The 18,050-nt window shown below is 34.5% G+C and overlaps 1 protein-coding gene across 1 annotated transcript in view; it reads right to left on the reverse strand.

The window, feature by feature from the left end:
* UNC13C (unc-13 homolog C) overlaps positions 1-18,050 on the reverse strand; it is a 113,353-nt gene that overhangs the window by 59,389 nt on the left and 35,914 nt on the right. The window contains exons 10-16 of the mRNA XM_026045785.1: positions 14,697-14,866; positions 12,569-12,684; positions 11,131-11,294; positions 6,052-6,202; positions 3,081-3,149; positions 1,779-1,868; positions 749-877 (exon numbers count right to left, since the gene is read on the reverse strand). Coding sequence (XP_025901570.1) covers positions 749-877; positions 1,779-1,868; positions 3,081-3,149; positions 6,052-6,202; positions 11,131-11,294; positions 12,569-12,684; positions 14,697-14,866 — 889 coding nt within the window. The remainder of the gene's footprint in view (positions 1-748; positions 878-1,778; positions 1,869-3,080; positions 3,150-6,051; positions 6,203-11,130; positions 11,295-12,568; positions 12,685-14,696; positions 14,867-18,050) is intronic.

Here is an 18,050-nt window from a genome sequence, read left to right on the forward strand (position 1 = left end):
AATCTCAGAAAATGCATTTTCATCTACAGTGAAACTAATCCCTATGTCACATTACTGGTGTCTGATTTTGCACAAGAGTTGGAAAGAATGTAGGTTGCAGGAAGAGACTGCTTAAGTACTGACATTGCTCTTCCTGTCCTGTGTATGGTATTTCTGAAGGACAAAACAGAACCCCCAGATTCTGAGTTTCAGTGTTCTGACTTTCACACACCATCTATATAGTACTGCATAGTGATACTCTTTACTCTGACCCAAGCATTTCGACAAACTCTTGGCCTCCCTTTTGCTCTGATGAGAAATAAAAACAAGTGTTGAAAACGCTTTTTTTTTTTTTAAACAAGGTGGAACCATTATTATCTGGCCACTGAGTGACTACTCTGATGTGCTATATTGATATTTTTGCCTTTCTGTGAATTCTGAAAACTCTAGCTRGAAGTTGTAGCTTCTTTTTTAGTTAATATATTTGTTCTCACAGGTATTACATGTAGAATACAAATATGATAACAATCTACTGCTGGAATTTCATGATGAAATTCATCATTTCAGTTTTTGTAACCTTCTGTGAGTTTATTTACTGTATGTTGCTTTTTTTTTTTTTTTTAAACATAAAAATAACTGGAGTGTTTTAGTATAAAGCAACACCAGGATGGTTTGTATTTTCTTACCGTAAACTAACAACAATGAATGAGGAACAGCTTGCTCATGAATAAGCAATGAACAAACTCCACATTAACCACATTAACCTTACCTGATCCATTAGCTGGGAGTAGAGGTCATAGCAATTGTCAAAAATGTATTTGTAAGTTGAGTCCAAACAGGCTCTAACACAATCTTTCACCACAGTACTGGCTCGAGGTGGGCTCTGCAACTCAAGAACCTAATAAAATATTTCACAAAAATCACAAAACGTGAGAATTTCAGAATTAGATGAAACAAATAAATGCAAGTATTATAATGAATACAGTTCTCTAATATAAGATGAAAAGTAATGAAATATAGTAATGATAAAACTAACATTTATATTATGTTGACTTAAGGCTATCTTAGTTTAGAGGTGATCAAAACACAAGCAGAAGTTAATATGAAGTTGTATCACTGAATTTTACCAGAATTATTAACATGATGGAGGCACAAATGCTTTCCCTTCTCACTTTTCAAAGTAAAAACTTCAGCTTTTTGCTCCAGTATGAGATACAATATTTTGGACTTCACCTTAATGAATCATTTTAATTCTCACTATACAGTGCTTAATACACTGCAATCACAAATAACTGAGGTAAACCTCAATCGTGTTTCCTTATTCTAATCCAATAATATTAATTTGTACTAACTGTACTAATTTCCACTCTAAAAATACTTCAGATCTTGACCATCCAGATATCAACATTTCAAATGGCTAAAGCAAGGGTAGTATGCAGTGTATTTCAGCAGACTTAATTTTGCTGTTTGACACATAATACTATGAAACTATTACAAAAACATTCTATATGACACACGTTTCAACCAAAGTGGTCCAACCAATTTCACTTTACATGTCTTGAAGTAATATTAATTAAATAGGCAAATTTCTTGTTGCATTCAGAAGTGGTAAAACCAAAAAAAGGAGAAGACATTTGCTTATTTCTCAAAAAACAAGTTTCAGCTAACTGAGAGATTCAAAACTAAAGTGGATGAACTGCATTTAGAAACTAGATTAGTAAAGACATTCCTTAATCTTACTGGAAAATAAATAAATCCAGCATTTTTTCAATAGACTTTATGCAAATAAAGTACAATACCTTCATTCGAAAAAATGTGATGCTGGTTAGTAGGTCTACAGTTGATTTCAGATCTTGAAGTCTTTCAGAATTGCTGGCAGGAAAATTATCCTAGTGATTCAGGAAGAGAGAAATCATGTGAAAGGGGAGTTAAAGGTAAGATCCTTGAACAGCTAGGGAAAAAAACCTCCAGGAAAACAAAGATGCTGCTTGGAAGTATTAGAATGTTAACTGTTGCCTCAACTCTGCTCACAAGGAAGTCATTAATAAATGTCCCTTTGACATGAATGAGAGCACTTCTGATTATCCTACTGTCTCTGACTGCAGTGTGAACGATTTAAAATACTGTGTAATGAAGTAAAAATAATGCAAAAAAAAAAAAAACAGGAAGACTGATAGGAAGTGATGGTTTCTAAATASCATTGTACTAACAAAAAAGCAGCCAAATAAACTCACGCTCCAAAAAAGCTGTATAACATCTTTTGAAATTCRAAGAATCTAGAGTGAACACATCTGCTTCATGAAGACTTTCGTCTTAAAAAATATGCACTTTTTACTACCTTACAGACCTTAAATGTTCCTTCCCTTCTTCAGTTTTAGACAGCAGGCTGGATGAATAGGTAAATCCCTGCACTGGAGGCTGCCAAGCCTGGAAGCTGAGAGAGAGCCCTCACCAATGAGTACACCTGAAGATCCMCAGAATTTTCATGACAGAGAGGGAGGTGAGAATGATATTGACAGGCAACTCACAGGTATGCAGTGCATGCTTCTTCCCAGAAAAGCTGGTTTTGGAGCATATCTCAGTGAAAAGAACCACTATAGACAGAAATGAAACTAGAATTCCTAACACTGAAACAATTCTCTTTCCAAATTCCTAGGATCATAGCATAGAGGCCTCAGCAAAGATGTCATCCTCTCAAACTAAGTGCATCAGGAAATGTGATTTGAAMTATATAAATCAGTGAAGGTAATTCCCACGTGGATTAACTTAATCAAATTGTGGATTAATAAAATCAACAGCCTTCAATTCTATGWCTTTTCTTCAATATTTGGCCATCCTTTTGTGTGTTTTTAGCTGTTAGCTTTTGAAAAGAAAGGGATTATTTGTTCAAAATGGAAAATCATTGTTTTTAAAATGCTTAAATCCTAAAGCTTTTGTTCCCAAGGATTTGAGATCTCCTGTTAGCACCCAGTACTTTCATCTTCTATACCATAAGAGGGATTAATCTTTCAAACTAYGTTAAGCAGACAGAGCACACACGCATGTTTACCCACACAAACACAAAAAGATCAGGAGATCTAGGTAGAATATTTTGGACATACCCTGTATTTAGATAAGTCAATCCTCAAAGAATTGTGCAATTGATCCAGCAGTTTTATAAATTTTTCCCTCTGTAAAGAGTAAACAAGAAAGTTGCGTAAGAACTGCCAAGTTCCTGTAACTGAGAGCATAACCATAGCTCACATATACAGCATGTTAAAATATGTTACCATAACTTATTAAAAAGTTTTTACTTTTATATATAAAAATATATATAAAAAGTTATTACATTTATATATTTGGCTTCTATTGTCTACACTCAGAAAAAAACCCACTTTCTCTTGTCTTTAAAATTTAAGAATCATTGTTCTCTTGGAAYACAATTTGATATAAAAGTATGTGATTGAAAACAAAATTATAAAAAATGGCTCTGTGAAAATAAGGCAAAAAATTATACATACATTATACTACATAATTATAGTTTTCCCTTTGAAATGTAGAGATGAACTTGTTATCTTGATGAAAATATTTTGCTGTGAGATACCCAGGTGAGCTASGCCATTCCCAACACTAATTAGAGTTTCTAAATACCAATCTTCATCTTCAAACATACTCTACAGCTCACTGCACAAAACGTGCAGAAATCGTTGCCAGCCTACGTGAAAGGAGAAGACTGTCAGAAGTAGCAAGATCTGAGTCTCTCAAAACGTGTGATTTTATCCACATCATTCCTGAAATAAGATATGAACTAAAATAGGAGTACTTTCTGCACTGGCTGTTATCCACTGTGGAACACTAACTTACACCTTAACTTTGGCACAGTTTCCTTAAGGGAAGAATAAAAACAGAATTTGCTTGTCATATTATCAATCTGTACTGAAATACTCAGTCAGACAAATACAGCTGCAATGGAAACACATGAAATTCAAACATTCTTTTTGATGAATGGTGGTGGCTATCCACCAATAAATGTCATTTGACCCAAAAGAGAAAAATAATCTAATATTTTGCTTGTAAGTCAATTGTTTGGGGGCAGGGAGCGAGAAGGAAGAGCCTCAAATCTCTACTAGTGATGCTTACTACTGTCTTTTTATCCATCTGTTGAACTATGAATTGGATTGGAATTTGCGTCAAAAGAAAACTGGCATTAACATCAGAGAGAGGACATAATCTCCCTCCAATCTGAGGATAAAGGAAAATAATTCTGATCATTATCAAAATGGAAACAAAGAACAGAAAATCCAGTAAAAACATTCTGAATTTCAAAAGCTGGATCAAATCCACTAAGTCATGAATGTTATGAGCAGTCTCACTTTAACAAAGATACAGAACCATTTCATAATAAATCATGAATTAGCTTGCGAAATTGAACCTCAGTAAGTTCAGAGCAGTATTCCATTATCACTGTAATATTGTAATTAAATCATAACTAGTCTAATTGGGCTTTTCATTTATAAAACCTTTTCACTTTATAGTAAGGGGGTAGCATTACTATTTCTCTTTCAAGGGAAAACTCTAGCACCARGGGTCCCAGTTCAAAAACCTGTTGTCTCCAAATTAAAACCAAGGTCTGGTCTCTTTTACATGTAAGTGCTTCTAGCAGAATTAAAGAATACATAGACATCTAAAATAATATTTTTCTAGAAAAAAAAATACTGAAGGAACCTAGAATTCATGACTTAAATAATGGAAGACATTTTGCAAAGTTATGACGTCTCCAAAATCCAAAAATATATTTCTGTTAGCACCACATTGAGAGCATTTAGAATTCTTCATAACAGTAAGCGTTGCATCAAACAGTAAGAACACTCAGGATTCGGCAATAATGAAAACAAAACCTTTGGTATTATAGTATTATTACTACACAAGATGAGTGTTATAGAAAACAAGATTTATCTCACAGATGGTTCTGGATGAAATACAAATTAATAGTTCCTGTGGATCCTGTTGCAAAAAAAAAGCTATCAATGAGGGTAAGGATGGAAAAAGCTAAAAAAGCAGAGAGGAAGGGATGACAATGAGAGACACTCAGTTATATCAGGGACTCTTCCCTCCACTGGTGCAAGCTACGTTGCCACCTGGGCTACTCTTTGCTACACAGAGATCATGCAAGGTGGCTGAGGGCCCTCTGCCATTCTCCCAGTAATATGATCACTTCCATGGTCATTGGAACTAGAGAGTGAACGCGGTCACAACCAGAGATCACTCAAGGCCAGTCTGGGAGAAGAAACGAAGATCTCACAGCTCATAATCTGAGCAAGGATAATGGTAAGCCCTACAAGCAGAAGTAATGTGGGACAAGCGGGCAATTCAGAGGTTGTTACAAAAGCATCACCTCCATTTTTCTGTAGGTTTTCTAGAGGCTTTTATCAGTCAAAGGCAGTTGGGAGTACACAGGGAAAGACCACCTCTTTCTGAGGCAAGCTTGTCAATACACTTGTCACTGAATAGTGGAAGGTATTACATGTCCACACAGATGGAAAACAGACAAAAAATAGGGTCTATAACATGCTGGCCTTTTGTTCAACATTTCTGAGATATAAATCCAGGACTTGGACAAAGTATCTGCTATTTCATAAAAAAAAAAAAAAGGACCATTGTTATATACAAGTTATTGTCTGCAAATATTTACAGAGAGATCTATTAAATTAGTGCGAGTTTACTGATGACACCTTTGCAAGCCCACACAACCTAAGAAAACAAATGCAAYCTTTAGACAGTACAGTGTAGTTAGTCTGTAAGCCCCGTGACAACAAAAATCAAAAGTTGGTATATTATGCAGGCTAGTGTATTCCACCACATACATCCTACATACCACTAAAAAAAGGAGCTGAAGGGAATATTAACATCTTCAGTCTTTACACTGATTGATTGAAAAGACTCGGAATAAATTTTCAAAAGCTAAAAACATTCAACAATAACTCATTCTTTAAAATTACCTATTTTAAAATTGAACTTTGAATTTAWTATTGCATCATATATTAGAAAATGAAGAGCAAGACTAGTATTCTATTGAAAAGCAAGTCTACTTACCCCAAAATTAGTAGCAGCAAACCGATCTGAGGCAGATACATTGGTTGTAGCTGTAGTATGTGCATAGAAAGCATTTATGTTGGCCAACAATGTACTCATAACTGCTGGCACACCAGGGCACATATATTTAGAAGACAGACAAGAAAAGTGCCTACAATTCAAGCAAATTAACAGTTATTAAAGGTAAGAGAGATTCTGCACATTCTCTCATGACAGTTTCTTTTCAGCTCCAGTGGTGCAGACGTCAAGCACCCTCAAAGACAATTGTTCAGACATACATGACAAGAGTCCAGACATATTTGACAAAATTGCCAGAGGTGTTTTTCATTTGAACAYACTAGACTGACATTTCCTTCTTATTCAACTAATTCTGAAAATAAAAATATGATTTGAATATCTTGTTATTAAACAATATATTAATTATTAAACATAAACTTAGATTAAAACACGAGCATGTCACCATAACAGGCCACAAGAGAGCCATACTCTGGTAGAAAAGTATTTAATCTATAATGTTAAAAGGGCTCAAATCAGAATCTGCTGTAGTTTGTATTTTAGGTTACTTTATAACTGGAAGATCAAGTCACCTTTGATTTTACCTGGGTCAGACTTTGACCATGGCTAAAGGTATTCCACTGTGGTTAAGTAAAGGTTAGTTAAGAAGTCTGTTAAACTCCAAACTAAACTCTGAACTCCAAAATAACATTGAAAATGTTACTTTTAAAGAAAAGGGCATCTATTACTGGACAGGTTTGTGGCTTTAAGAGAAGACTGATTTTACCTTCATCTCCTATTCAGTACAAACAGATTTACGTTCCCCCACGAGCCTCAAGTCTCTGTCCAGGTCTCTGTACCTGGAACATCTGGGTCCTGGAGAAAAGTTACAGCACTGACATTCCTGTGGCATGGGYCTGAAGTGAACGGGGAGTTAAAGCCACACTTTACCTATAGACTGCTGTGTGCACACAGCATTGAAACAGGGGCAGGAATGTATTTATGCAGTGGGGTAGACTACTGAACAGCTTCTGAGGACTGAGGCTGTCAGCAGCAGTAGGAGAAGGATAAAAGATCAGATAAGCCTTCAACTCCCAGTTCCTAGGCCTTCTCTAACATTATATTCTCTTTCAAGTATTTTCATGCTGGGCTTATACACCACAAAGGCTTGTTCTGGTGTGGCGAGGATATGCATTGATGCTTAAAGCTTGAATCATGTCACTTGGGCTCAAAGTGCTTTGTAAACTTGTTAGGAAGATGCTTCAGCATATGTCGCATATGTTTCCTATGACCTGGAAAAACTAAATAGCTCCTGTCTATAAAATAAAATCAGTTGATTTTCACCAGTTTCAGTTAATCTTCAAAGTTAACAGAAATCTCAGCTGGTTCTTCACATGCATGTTGAGAAATGTACACGAAGATGACAATTATTCTGAAAAATATTAACATCCAAGGTATTTAAAATATCATTTTATGGTTGACCTAGAATTATTGCCCAAAATACTCAAGTGGGTCTGCGGATCTTTACTGCAGAGGGAATGTTCAGCTCGAGGTAAGAAGAAACAAGTAACCAGTGACCATTAGAGTTCTATTTTCAACATATGCTCTGCTCTGTTGAGGGAAGAAGAGTCAGACRAAAGGGGCTTTAGCTGCAGTTGCTATGAGAGAAGCCACTGAGGTAGTATTAGTCATCCACAACAAAAACTGTCAGACGCTGGAAAAAATAGTTCGGATCTACATTTTAAGTTCAGTGAGATGTCTTCTGCTCATTCTTCTTAGTCACAGAGAGCTACCCAAGGACTGGACGACACTCCTGAGTCGATCACAAACCAAATTGGGGAAGGTTATGTGGAAAGGACTAATCCTGCCAAATGGTGCCCATTTTCATGCGCTGTGATCAATCATGGGGTGACTTTTATCGAGATCGTGGGACACTCTTGATTTTAACAAGACTGACAAGAATGCCTACATTCTTTCTAGCACGCTTCACCTCTATTTCTTATTTTGTGCAGGCTGTCCCCGAGCTGCAAGATTATTATAAAACAATTCTGCAGCTGCTGAGCAAATTTTCAAAGACTCGCTTTCAAATCCAGACACTCAAGTTTATCCTATTGAGCTGTATTTTAGAATATCTGTTCTGTCATTGCTCATGACAGTTGAGTTTCCTAAGAAATCAGAGCAAACAGATATTAAGATCCTGCATTGTAAAAAAAACCCCAACCAACCAAAATAATCACCAACAAAAATCTATTATGACTTACACTTGAGATAGCGATTACTAATTAAGCACAATGTGAATGACAAAATTTCCTCTTTCCTTTAGTTTTCTGTCATTCTGAATCATAAGCCAGTTTAAAATTATGACAGTACATTTTGTGAAGTGCATTCTAATGTTAATCAGAGCCCTGTAAATGGCTGAAGCTTTCCATCTGGGTCAGGATATAGACACTAGAACTACGTCTCATTTTTATCTTGGGAAAAACAGGATTATACTTCTGAAAATATAATTTCTATGCACTGAAGGAATAGATATAGTAAATATTAATTTGAGAGTCCTGATCATCAAGAGTTTAACAAAAAGATCATAAATAACAAAGCCACCAGTACAAACTTGAAATGATAGATGAGTAAGATTATTMATTATCACAGCAGAGCAGAGCACCAAATTGTTCTAGGCAATGCTGCTGCCTTGAACTTGTTTAATTTTAGGTTGCATTCAGAAATGCAGAACGACATATACCCCTAACTCTGGTACATGCTACCTACCCATACCAAGACAGGGTAAGCCTATTTACCAGTAAATTATTATACAAATAATAAAATTATATGAATATTATTAGATTAGTAGACAATATTATGCAATATTATACTGTATATACAAATTATTATAAATCAGGTGTTTTAAAACTGCCAAGAGATATGAGTTCTGCAATCAGAACAAAGAACAGCTCATTAATGAAACTCAAAAACTCACACAACCTTAAGACAGTGTACAAGCAGCATGTGGAAGCTCCCTGGGCAACTGTCTATGAAGGGACATTTTAATTTACAATTTTAACATGAGATATGGAATAGAAATGTTCTGAATCTATCTATTTGCTTACACAGTGTTCCTCTGGGCCAAATGACTACRTTCAAATTCTCTCTGTTCTGTTAGAAAAGTAATTTTCACAGGAAGACGTCTTTACTGCAAGGGATCTAATCATTCAATTTTCCAGATCAAAAAGCTGTAAATTTTCTCCTAACTCTTAAAAAGGTGTTCCAGGAAAATGACTTGATTTCATAAACAATAATAGAACCAACTGATAAGAGTCAAAGAGAAAACTCCTCGTGACAGATCTGTAGTGTGTTCACTACTCCTCTTTCTATAGTCTGAGTGCACTTAAGAGACAGGTCTGCAGTTGAATTAGCAAAACAAGATATACCAAATTCCTTTCTTCTACAAATTTAAGATCATATTTGCTCTGGATTTTTATTTTCAGATAACATAAATAAAAGTGGCTTATCCTTTAAATCAGGATTGCTCATTACCAACACTTTAAAATACAAATGGATATGAGTATGGGGACAATGAAATCTTAGCCTTGGTTTCCTGTGTGAATTACTTGTGACCACCAATATCAAATTCACTTTCCTACTACACTTGACTTCAATTTGTAGTCACCAACAATATGGGAATTTCGAGTAAAAGCTATAGAAGAAAACCAAGAACAAGACAAACCATTTTGTTTAAAATTAAATTAGAAAAAAAATAATAAAAAAAGATTTTTTGAGTATAGTTTCATGAAAAATGTTTTGATATATTTAGCAAGTAATATGTGAGATTTTCAGACTAGATTTGTTTTGTGAAAATATGCATGCTATTTACCAAAACAAAATTAGTGTCACCTTCACAGGAAAAAGTAACTTTGCCATTTATAACTATACTGAATGAAAAAGCTTTTGAATATTTCTCAATTGTATTTCTGTTTTCACAATGTTGACCTTTGCTACACTCGAATTAAAAAGAAACCAGCTCTAAAAATTCTCTAAACATCCAATACTCTGAAATTTTACAAAATTCTTTTTCACACCAAAAAATGAAAATCAAAACAATTCATGCATTTTCCAGTTGAGATCCATGTGAAGTTTCTCCAGATGTAGTATGTTTATACAGTAACATAAGGGAACCGCCAAACTTAATTAATTCTCTGCAGTGTTACTTAAGGTCCTTGGAGAGAGAACGCCAAACATAACAGAACACAAATATACTCTTCTACCTTTCTAGAAGATATACAACACAGTAATTCACAACAGGCTGCATAAAGAGAAAGATACGCTCACTGTAATAACAGATGGTGTAATTATAACCTGAAATAAAAAAAACTCTGGTGTTTTTGTGTCTTCATGCTATATGAGAAAACAATTTGCCTTTTAGGCTATCTTGGAAAAAGGAAAAAACAGAGAAATGTGTGTTATAATTAAAAATTCTGTAATATCAGTTTTGTATAGTGGCAACAAACTCATAGATGGATTCCTTTGTTTTGCTAAGGGTGCAAYAGGAGCAGAATATAGTTCTCATGGGCAAAGCTTCACTGGTGAGATTAAGAGAACTTAACCTCCTCTCTTATCCCCAGGCCTCTTAAGGTTGTGGTACTATGTTCTCAAGTGATCAGACAGATACTTCAATACTGACAATGTAGTAACAGGCTACAGTATAATTTTTTTTTTAAACATATATTATAGAAGGTTACTACAGCCTTTGTTAGTGTCCTATAATTATTCTATAATTATTTCTGCTTGTGAATCAGTGGACTAGTGTATAATCTCAACCTCACACYGGAAGTCTTTCCAATCTTTGCACATTATCACTGTCGTCAGGATTAAGAAATGCATTTGTGTTAATACCAATAACAGCTTACAAAATACCTATAAGACACTTAATATCATCACAGCTAAGAATATCAGAGACATAAAAAAAAGAAAATCATTTTTAGAACAGAAATGGGAGAGAAATGGAGAATAAAAGCATGCAAGCTTGGAACTCTTCACTTCTCTCAGCCATACTCGACAGTAGAATATAAAAACAACCATGATAATACTTACGTCATAGCTTGATAAATATATTCAATTCCATAGCGCATTGCAAATTCATCTACAATTTCTTGTGCAGCATCATCAAAGTAGACCTTCCAGGCTTCGTCACCTCTCACTTCAGGGATTTTTACAACACCATTGGATTTAACTTCCGTCAAGTAATGGAATAGATTCTAGATGTAAGAAATTTTTCAAACAGGAAATTTCAACTTCTAAGTGGCATTTATATATAGTCTGAAAGCATATTCTATATATTGTGCTCTATGTGTTCATTAATTTAAAATTTTATTTTTCTGTAGATTAGAACTGAAACCCAAGTCTTTTAAAGATATGTTTTTGTAAYAGAACCCTGCTCGTGAGTTTTGTGATTTGGCACTTTATCTCGTTATCATAAGGTTATCTCAGATAAACAGCACGTGGAAACTGCAAAATAAAGTAACACAAACTTTCTCTTCTGTCTTATAATGCCCTTGCTAATAAATAAATTCATATTATAATGTTCACTGAATGGCCCTTCAACTTGAATTAAATCTCTGACTAATAAATTTCAGATTCATGATTTTAAAAACTGTAAGTTACAGGAAATCTATTAGAAATATTGCAGTAGTGTCTCAAATAATGAAAATTATACTATAAATTTAGGTTTAGCAACCTTTAAACCAGCTCTAGCGTTTAATTTGAAAGTAATGGCACAGAAAGCTTCCTGGAGGCTTAACTATCTCCAAATATATTTAAAAACTGGACAAAGAATTTAATTTCTACCTTTTTCAGTGGCAAAAGCAAACTAGCAAATAACTTAAATGGGGCAATTAGTCTTGCAAATATGGACGGGATGTCCCTGAAGCAATAGGATCTACTATTTACTTTCAGTGTCCTGATCACAACCATTATAATAATTAGGTSAAATACCGTATTTGAACTCAAATGCCTTAACATTCAAGCTAACAAAATTTGAACAAGGAGTCTAATTTTGTGACTATATATTAGTACTGAACTTTCAGCAACATAGGTAATATCTACCAGTTTTCCAAAAGTACTTGCATATTTGGGATAAAACTTCAATATGTACCACTGCCTGAGGGAAGAGGAATTAAATACCAAGAAAATCTTTTGAAAGATACATTCAGTTTTACAGATCAGGATTTTTTAATTGTAGACAAAAGCAAACCAGATGATGTAATTTTTATATGTCCGTGCTTCTGATTCTGACTTTTTTTTTACAAGAACAATTAAAAATTGGTATTAAACCATTCCCTCTTTGACCCTGAACACTGGCATGGTATCAGATATAAAAAGTGGGAAATCTAAAAAAAATTTGGCTTGAAAAAATATGCCATAGTAGAGATAATTGCATTCCTATTTTATTTTTTTCCTAGTCTTTTGTGCTCATCTATATAACTACTGAATAGTAATTTGCATATAGCACATCTTCACTTCTCCAACATACCTCGTGTAAACACGTGTACTGCACATGGTAGGGAGCAACTTTCTCCTCTCCTTTTATTTCAACATTGATTTTCAATCTAATGGCACCAGAGACAGCTGATTTATCTGTCCGCTTTTCTGAAGAGCAGAAAAATAACATATTAGTAACAACCAAGATTTCATTGAAGTCATGTGAAAAGCTTCCATAATCATTTTGGATCAATAACACTGTTTTTAAAGCCAAAGTCCAGGGGCTGAGTATAAGAGATTTTTTTTTAGTAAGTCACATGGTCATGAAGCAGAATATATAGCTATGAAGTAAATAACGCTTCTTACCTATATACCCCAAATTCAAAACAGGTTGCGTGCAGCTTTTATAATAAAACATATTTCATTTTTTAAATTTGGTATCTATACTAATCATTATTTTCATTTCCTTCAGTTATCAAGACATTAGCAACAGTTTCAAACACAATGTTGGAGAGAAACTCAGAATGTTTTTAGCAGAACTGGATTCTAGAGCTGAGCTGAATTTTACAGAAGAACTAATCTGGAGAACTTTGTCCTAAGCTCTCCATATTAGCCCCTTTAGTTGCTATAATTCCTTGTGGAGGTTAGTGATACTCTTCAATTCCACCTCTTTTGTTTCTTTCTACTCAAGCAGGATAATCTGAAAGAACACATATAATTATTGTAATTCCTTTGTAAAGCATTGTGATGTGAAAGATGAATGAACAAGTGAATTAGTGTAATTTATCAAAATTATTATTTTACAGATCTAATTTATTTCTGAGTATTTTACTCCTCTTTCCTCCATGTGATTTAACATCCTGTATTTGGGTAAACATGTGTATACATCAGAATAAAACACATCATTATTTTTAAAGCATAAAATTAACATGAGCTATCTACTGAAGTTTCTTTTATAGAAACAGCTTCAGAGGTTTTCATTCTAAATCTTTTTTTCATTTGAAGAGCATACAAACTTGCTCTTACAAATCTCATTTATTAGTAAAAAATTAGGAATATACTTCTTCCAACCAAATGAGCTCACTATCATTTAAAAACAAATCCATTTCATAATAATTCGTCAGTATTTATATCACTTTGAAATATTTTGAAAACTAAGATAACTTGGTTATTATCATTGTGAATTTCACTTCTAAAAAAACCTTGTTATAACAAGGACATAAATATTTCTTCTCCATTTTAATGGGAAATCAATACTTGCCTAACACATCTATGTAGTAGAATGGTCAGTGARGTCCTAGACAGGGAACCTAAGACTTGTTGCTCAGGAAACAAATGCTTTCCAATTTCAGAGAATTGTATTACATAACATACCCAAAATGCTTTATAGAGCACACAACCTAAATAAAAACACTAATAACAAATTTTTATTACTAAATATAGGCCAAGTCCTATTCAAAGGACTAGTCCAGGACATTCAGTGCACGTGAACACATTTTCAGARTAAGAGAAAAGTGGTAAGCTTAGATTAAGATAAAAACAATATTCTCCAACATACTCTTAAGTTAATTATGGTTCAAAAAACAATGCTCTTCAAGATTTGACCAGACAGAAAAGTCCAGTCATTAAGGACAAYAGTATTTTGAGCTTCAGCCAACTGCATTCAATTTATACTACACACCTAAATGAATTTAACCTGTGTAGAGAACAGAAAACACAGTCTAACAAATTTAATGAAGATCAAATGTAAAAGCAGTGGAGAACAGAAGAGAAGGAGGCCCAGAATTATGTCTAAATAATTTTAAAAAATGGTGATAAATGAATGTGCACAATAAAGCTAGCTATATTTGCTAGATTTTTCTATACCGCCTTGAAGGTCTATTTCCCATATAATGCTAGTGCAAATCAACTTGTCTGAAGCATAGGGGTTTCTTATATAACTTAAATTAAAATCAAACACTTGTCTGACACTATTTTAAGTAGTCTGCTTTGTAATTGTAATATATCTTCATCAAAAACAATTTTCTATCCAACTTGTGATATATAACATTCAAAATTGGAACAGGTTTGCCATAAGAGTTTATTATATTGGCATAAGAGCTACCTATTTTGAAATCTCCACTCTAAAGACGTTGAGGTTCTGAATTTGTTTAAATAAAAAATATCACCATGAATCATACCTAAATTATACCATACGTCCATTTCTCCACTTAGTGTTCTTACTTCAATGATTGTTTGCCCAAGAAAATCATCTGATTCCTTTTTGAAATGTTGTTTTACTCTGGATTTAATATCATCATCTTCATCCCAGACTCTCACTTTTATTCTATCTGTAGAGTTATGGCATTCACTGTAATAATAATAATAACAAAAACCAAACTATCAGTCATGCATAAGCTAGGCGCAATTGTAATGCTGTTTAATTCATTCTCTACGATTACAGTCCCCCTGCTTAACAGCTTCARGTGTCAGAATACCAATACTTGTAACACTCAGTGGAATACAAGGCGATACCATGTCAACAGGAATAAGACAAGAGTGACTATACATAGAACAGAAGAAAGTACAGAAATTAACAGGATTTGAATTATATATGCACATATGGATAGTATTTAGGAGTATGATGAATTTATCACTGAAAGAATAAATTAATTTACAACAAGCACTTCCTTAGGTTATGTACACAGTACACAGAGTAGACAAAATGAAAATAGTCCATAAAAAATGTTAAAACACAAGATTTGAGACGATCTTAAAGAATACTTCCACTATGTGGCAGGAAGCTTCTGAATGGGCAATGACTGAACCCTACAAGTATGCATGAAACCCACAGTAAGGCAAATTAGGCAATCAGAGAAAACGAGGGAAATAAGCAGTCTCTTTCTTTAAAAGATTTGTTACTTTTCTCCAAGTTCTCCTTTTCTCTAGTGAGAAGGAACAATAACWGACAGCTGAGTAATAAGAAATTCCTTGCAAAGTTCAGTGACTCCTTAAATTGAGTTGAATGGATCTGAAGAACCACTGGACTTTTAAGACAAGGAGCTGGCTTCTGTCTCCTGAGTTCATAGTGGGGAAAAGTTTCTGCCCTCACCTCCTTCCTGTATATATTTTGAAAGATATGACAATGACATTCAATGATATTTTTTATTCCTAAAGGTATTGCAATAAAAATCTACTGTTGGTTGGTGTTAAACTTTGATAATACCATTAGTGTATCCTAAGACTAACTAAAGAACTCCGTAGTAGCAATTTTTTTTCCAATAATATTTAATGAGTGGTACACGCCTGCCAACAGTTACAAGCCCTGATGCACTAATGCTATTGGATCTGCACTACTACTTTTTATTTCCATTCGGTAACATTACAAAAACATTTCATATGTTACAGATTTCCAGCTACCCTTTAAATATGTTTCTTCAGCGTGGCAGCAGTGTCTCATCTTCGGCACGGTCCTAGTCTAGGACCTAGTTCAATTTTGACCTGAATTCTATTCTAAGCGCTATCACTGCTCAGTGATCTGTCTTGGTGTTCTCAGCGTTAAAATGGTAATACTATTACTTATCTCCCAAGCACCCCTCAGGGGTTCTAAGAATTAATTAGCAGTGGTAATGGGCTTTGCAAGTATAAAGTGCTTTACATGTTATTATTACTGACAAGGCCAATCAGGCATGAAAAATGGCATGCATATCTTTTACTCTGCCTCATTGTGACACTACTCAATAATATCAAAATGCTCCTACTTGATCATATTCCTTATTTTTAACATTGCATATATCTCTCTGATTAAAATACACATTGTCCTTTTATTAGCAAAACTAATAAAGTCTGATTTCTTTTTGTCTTATGGCTGGCTTCCCTGGTATCTAACCAAAACTAATCACAGAACAAATCTCTTTTTATTAGGATTTTTATAAATGGGCCCTTCATATGGACTTCCTGCTGTCTAYATGGGTGAGCTCACACAGAAGCATTATTAGTTTCTCATATCTGACCATCAATTTTCATACAACATGGTGGACATAGTATTCAGTACTTTGGAATTTCTCTGGCAGACCAGAAAATTCAGTATTGGCAAGGACATATCAAACACAGACATAGACAAAGACAAGACRGGCCGAACAGACATCTCCTTAAGCCCTAACAAGCTACAGTAAACTCAGAAAATTTATTCTCTTAATGTGCAGCCCTGAATTACTATTCAACATTGCCAGAGTCCTCGATTGCATTTAGCTATGTAGCCAATAGAAATATGAAACAGAACTTCTAYGGTGGTATAAGGAGATCCATCACTGGYGAGGCATTTAAGGAGATCCATCACTGGCGAGGCATTTATGTGACCTCATCACTATACCTGTGCTACTAGAACAAAACCTGCGCCTGCTTTGCTTCTTGGGGAGATGCTGCATAAAAGTCATTAGATAGTAATGCAGTTTAAATAACATATCTTATTCTTCTGAGACAACATGAATTTCCTTCTGACATACACTTAGCTGATAAGAAATATTTGTTCAGACAGTCAGGACCACTGCTCTTTCCCCAATATTCTCCTTTGTTCCTCACACATTAATTTCTCCCTTAATCTCAAGGCAGTGAGACAGGGTGATACCCATTTCTATCCACAAGTTTACTAACCTGTTAATCATCATGCCTAAACCTTTATGTTTGAGTCAGCTCTGCTTCTACACATTTGTAATGTTCCCATGCAAAACTTAAACTTTTATAGACTATAGTGGTGCAAGAAAGTGCAGTGTGGATGAACAYTGTGACACTGCAGGGAGAATCACAGTTCGAGTTACTGAGCTGTCTCTACATGACTCTACTTAACTACTCAGCCTCTCATGAAGAGCACTACATAATGAGCTGCACATTTGCTATAGTCACTGTGGTTAATCTCTGTGCAGAAGCTTTGCAAGCTTTACAAAGATCATGGGGTGGGATTCCTGGTTCTGTTACACTGTCCAGGTAAGTCWTGGCAAAGACAACATAGGCCACTTTCAAAGCATTCCTCTTTTAGCCATTCCCCTTYATATGCTCAGTAAGAAGACAGAAATGTGGGCTAATGCATAATACAGGAAGGTGAAAAGTGAGTGGTTCTTGGCATACAGAGTTTCAAGTTTCTGAAAGCTAAAAAACTGCAGTATACTCAGGTTAAATAGTGCAGATCATTTTAATAATTTATCAACATTTATCAGCAGCTCGATGAGGCTACAGCATTTCTGCTTATACAGAAAGGTGCAGACGCAAACGAATCCTTGTAGTATTCCTTCTTTTATTCTAATTGTAGAGAATAAGACAGTAATAATAAATTATCTTTATTATAATACCCATATCCAAACTCCATATTAGCTACAGTGCTACCCATATGCAAACTCTGTATTAGCTACATTGCCTCGATCTGATCTAAGATTTCAACTCAGTCTTAAAACAAGTAACTGATATTATACCATGTTCAGAAAAGAAGTAATTGCCAACAAATGAAGATGGCAGACAATGTACAAAAACTAAACTGCCTTTCTGTCAAAAAAATTGCTCAT

The sequence above is a fragment of the Nothoprocta perdicaria genome, unplaced genomic scaffold (assembly GCF_003342845.1).
Source record: "Nothoprocta perdicaria isolate Ctin4 unplaced genomic scaffold, notPer1 scaffold_41, whole genome shotgun sequence".
Taxonomy (NCBI): domain Eukaryota; kingdom Metazoa; phylum Chordata; class Aves; order Tinamiformes; family Tinamidae; genus Nothoprocta; species Nothoprocta perdicaria.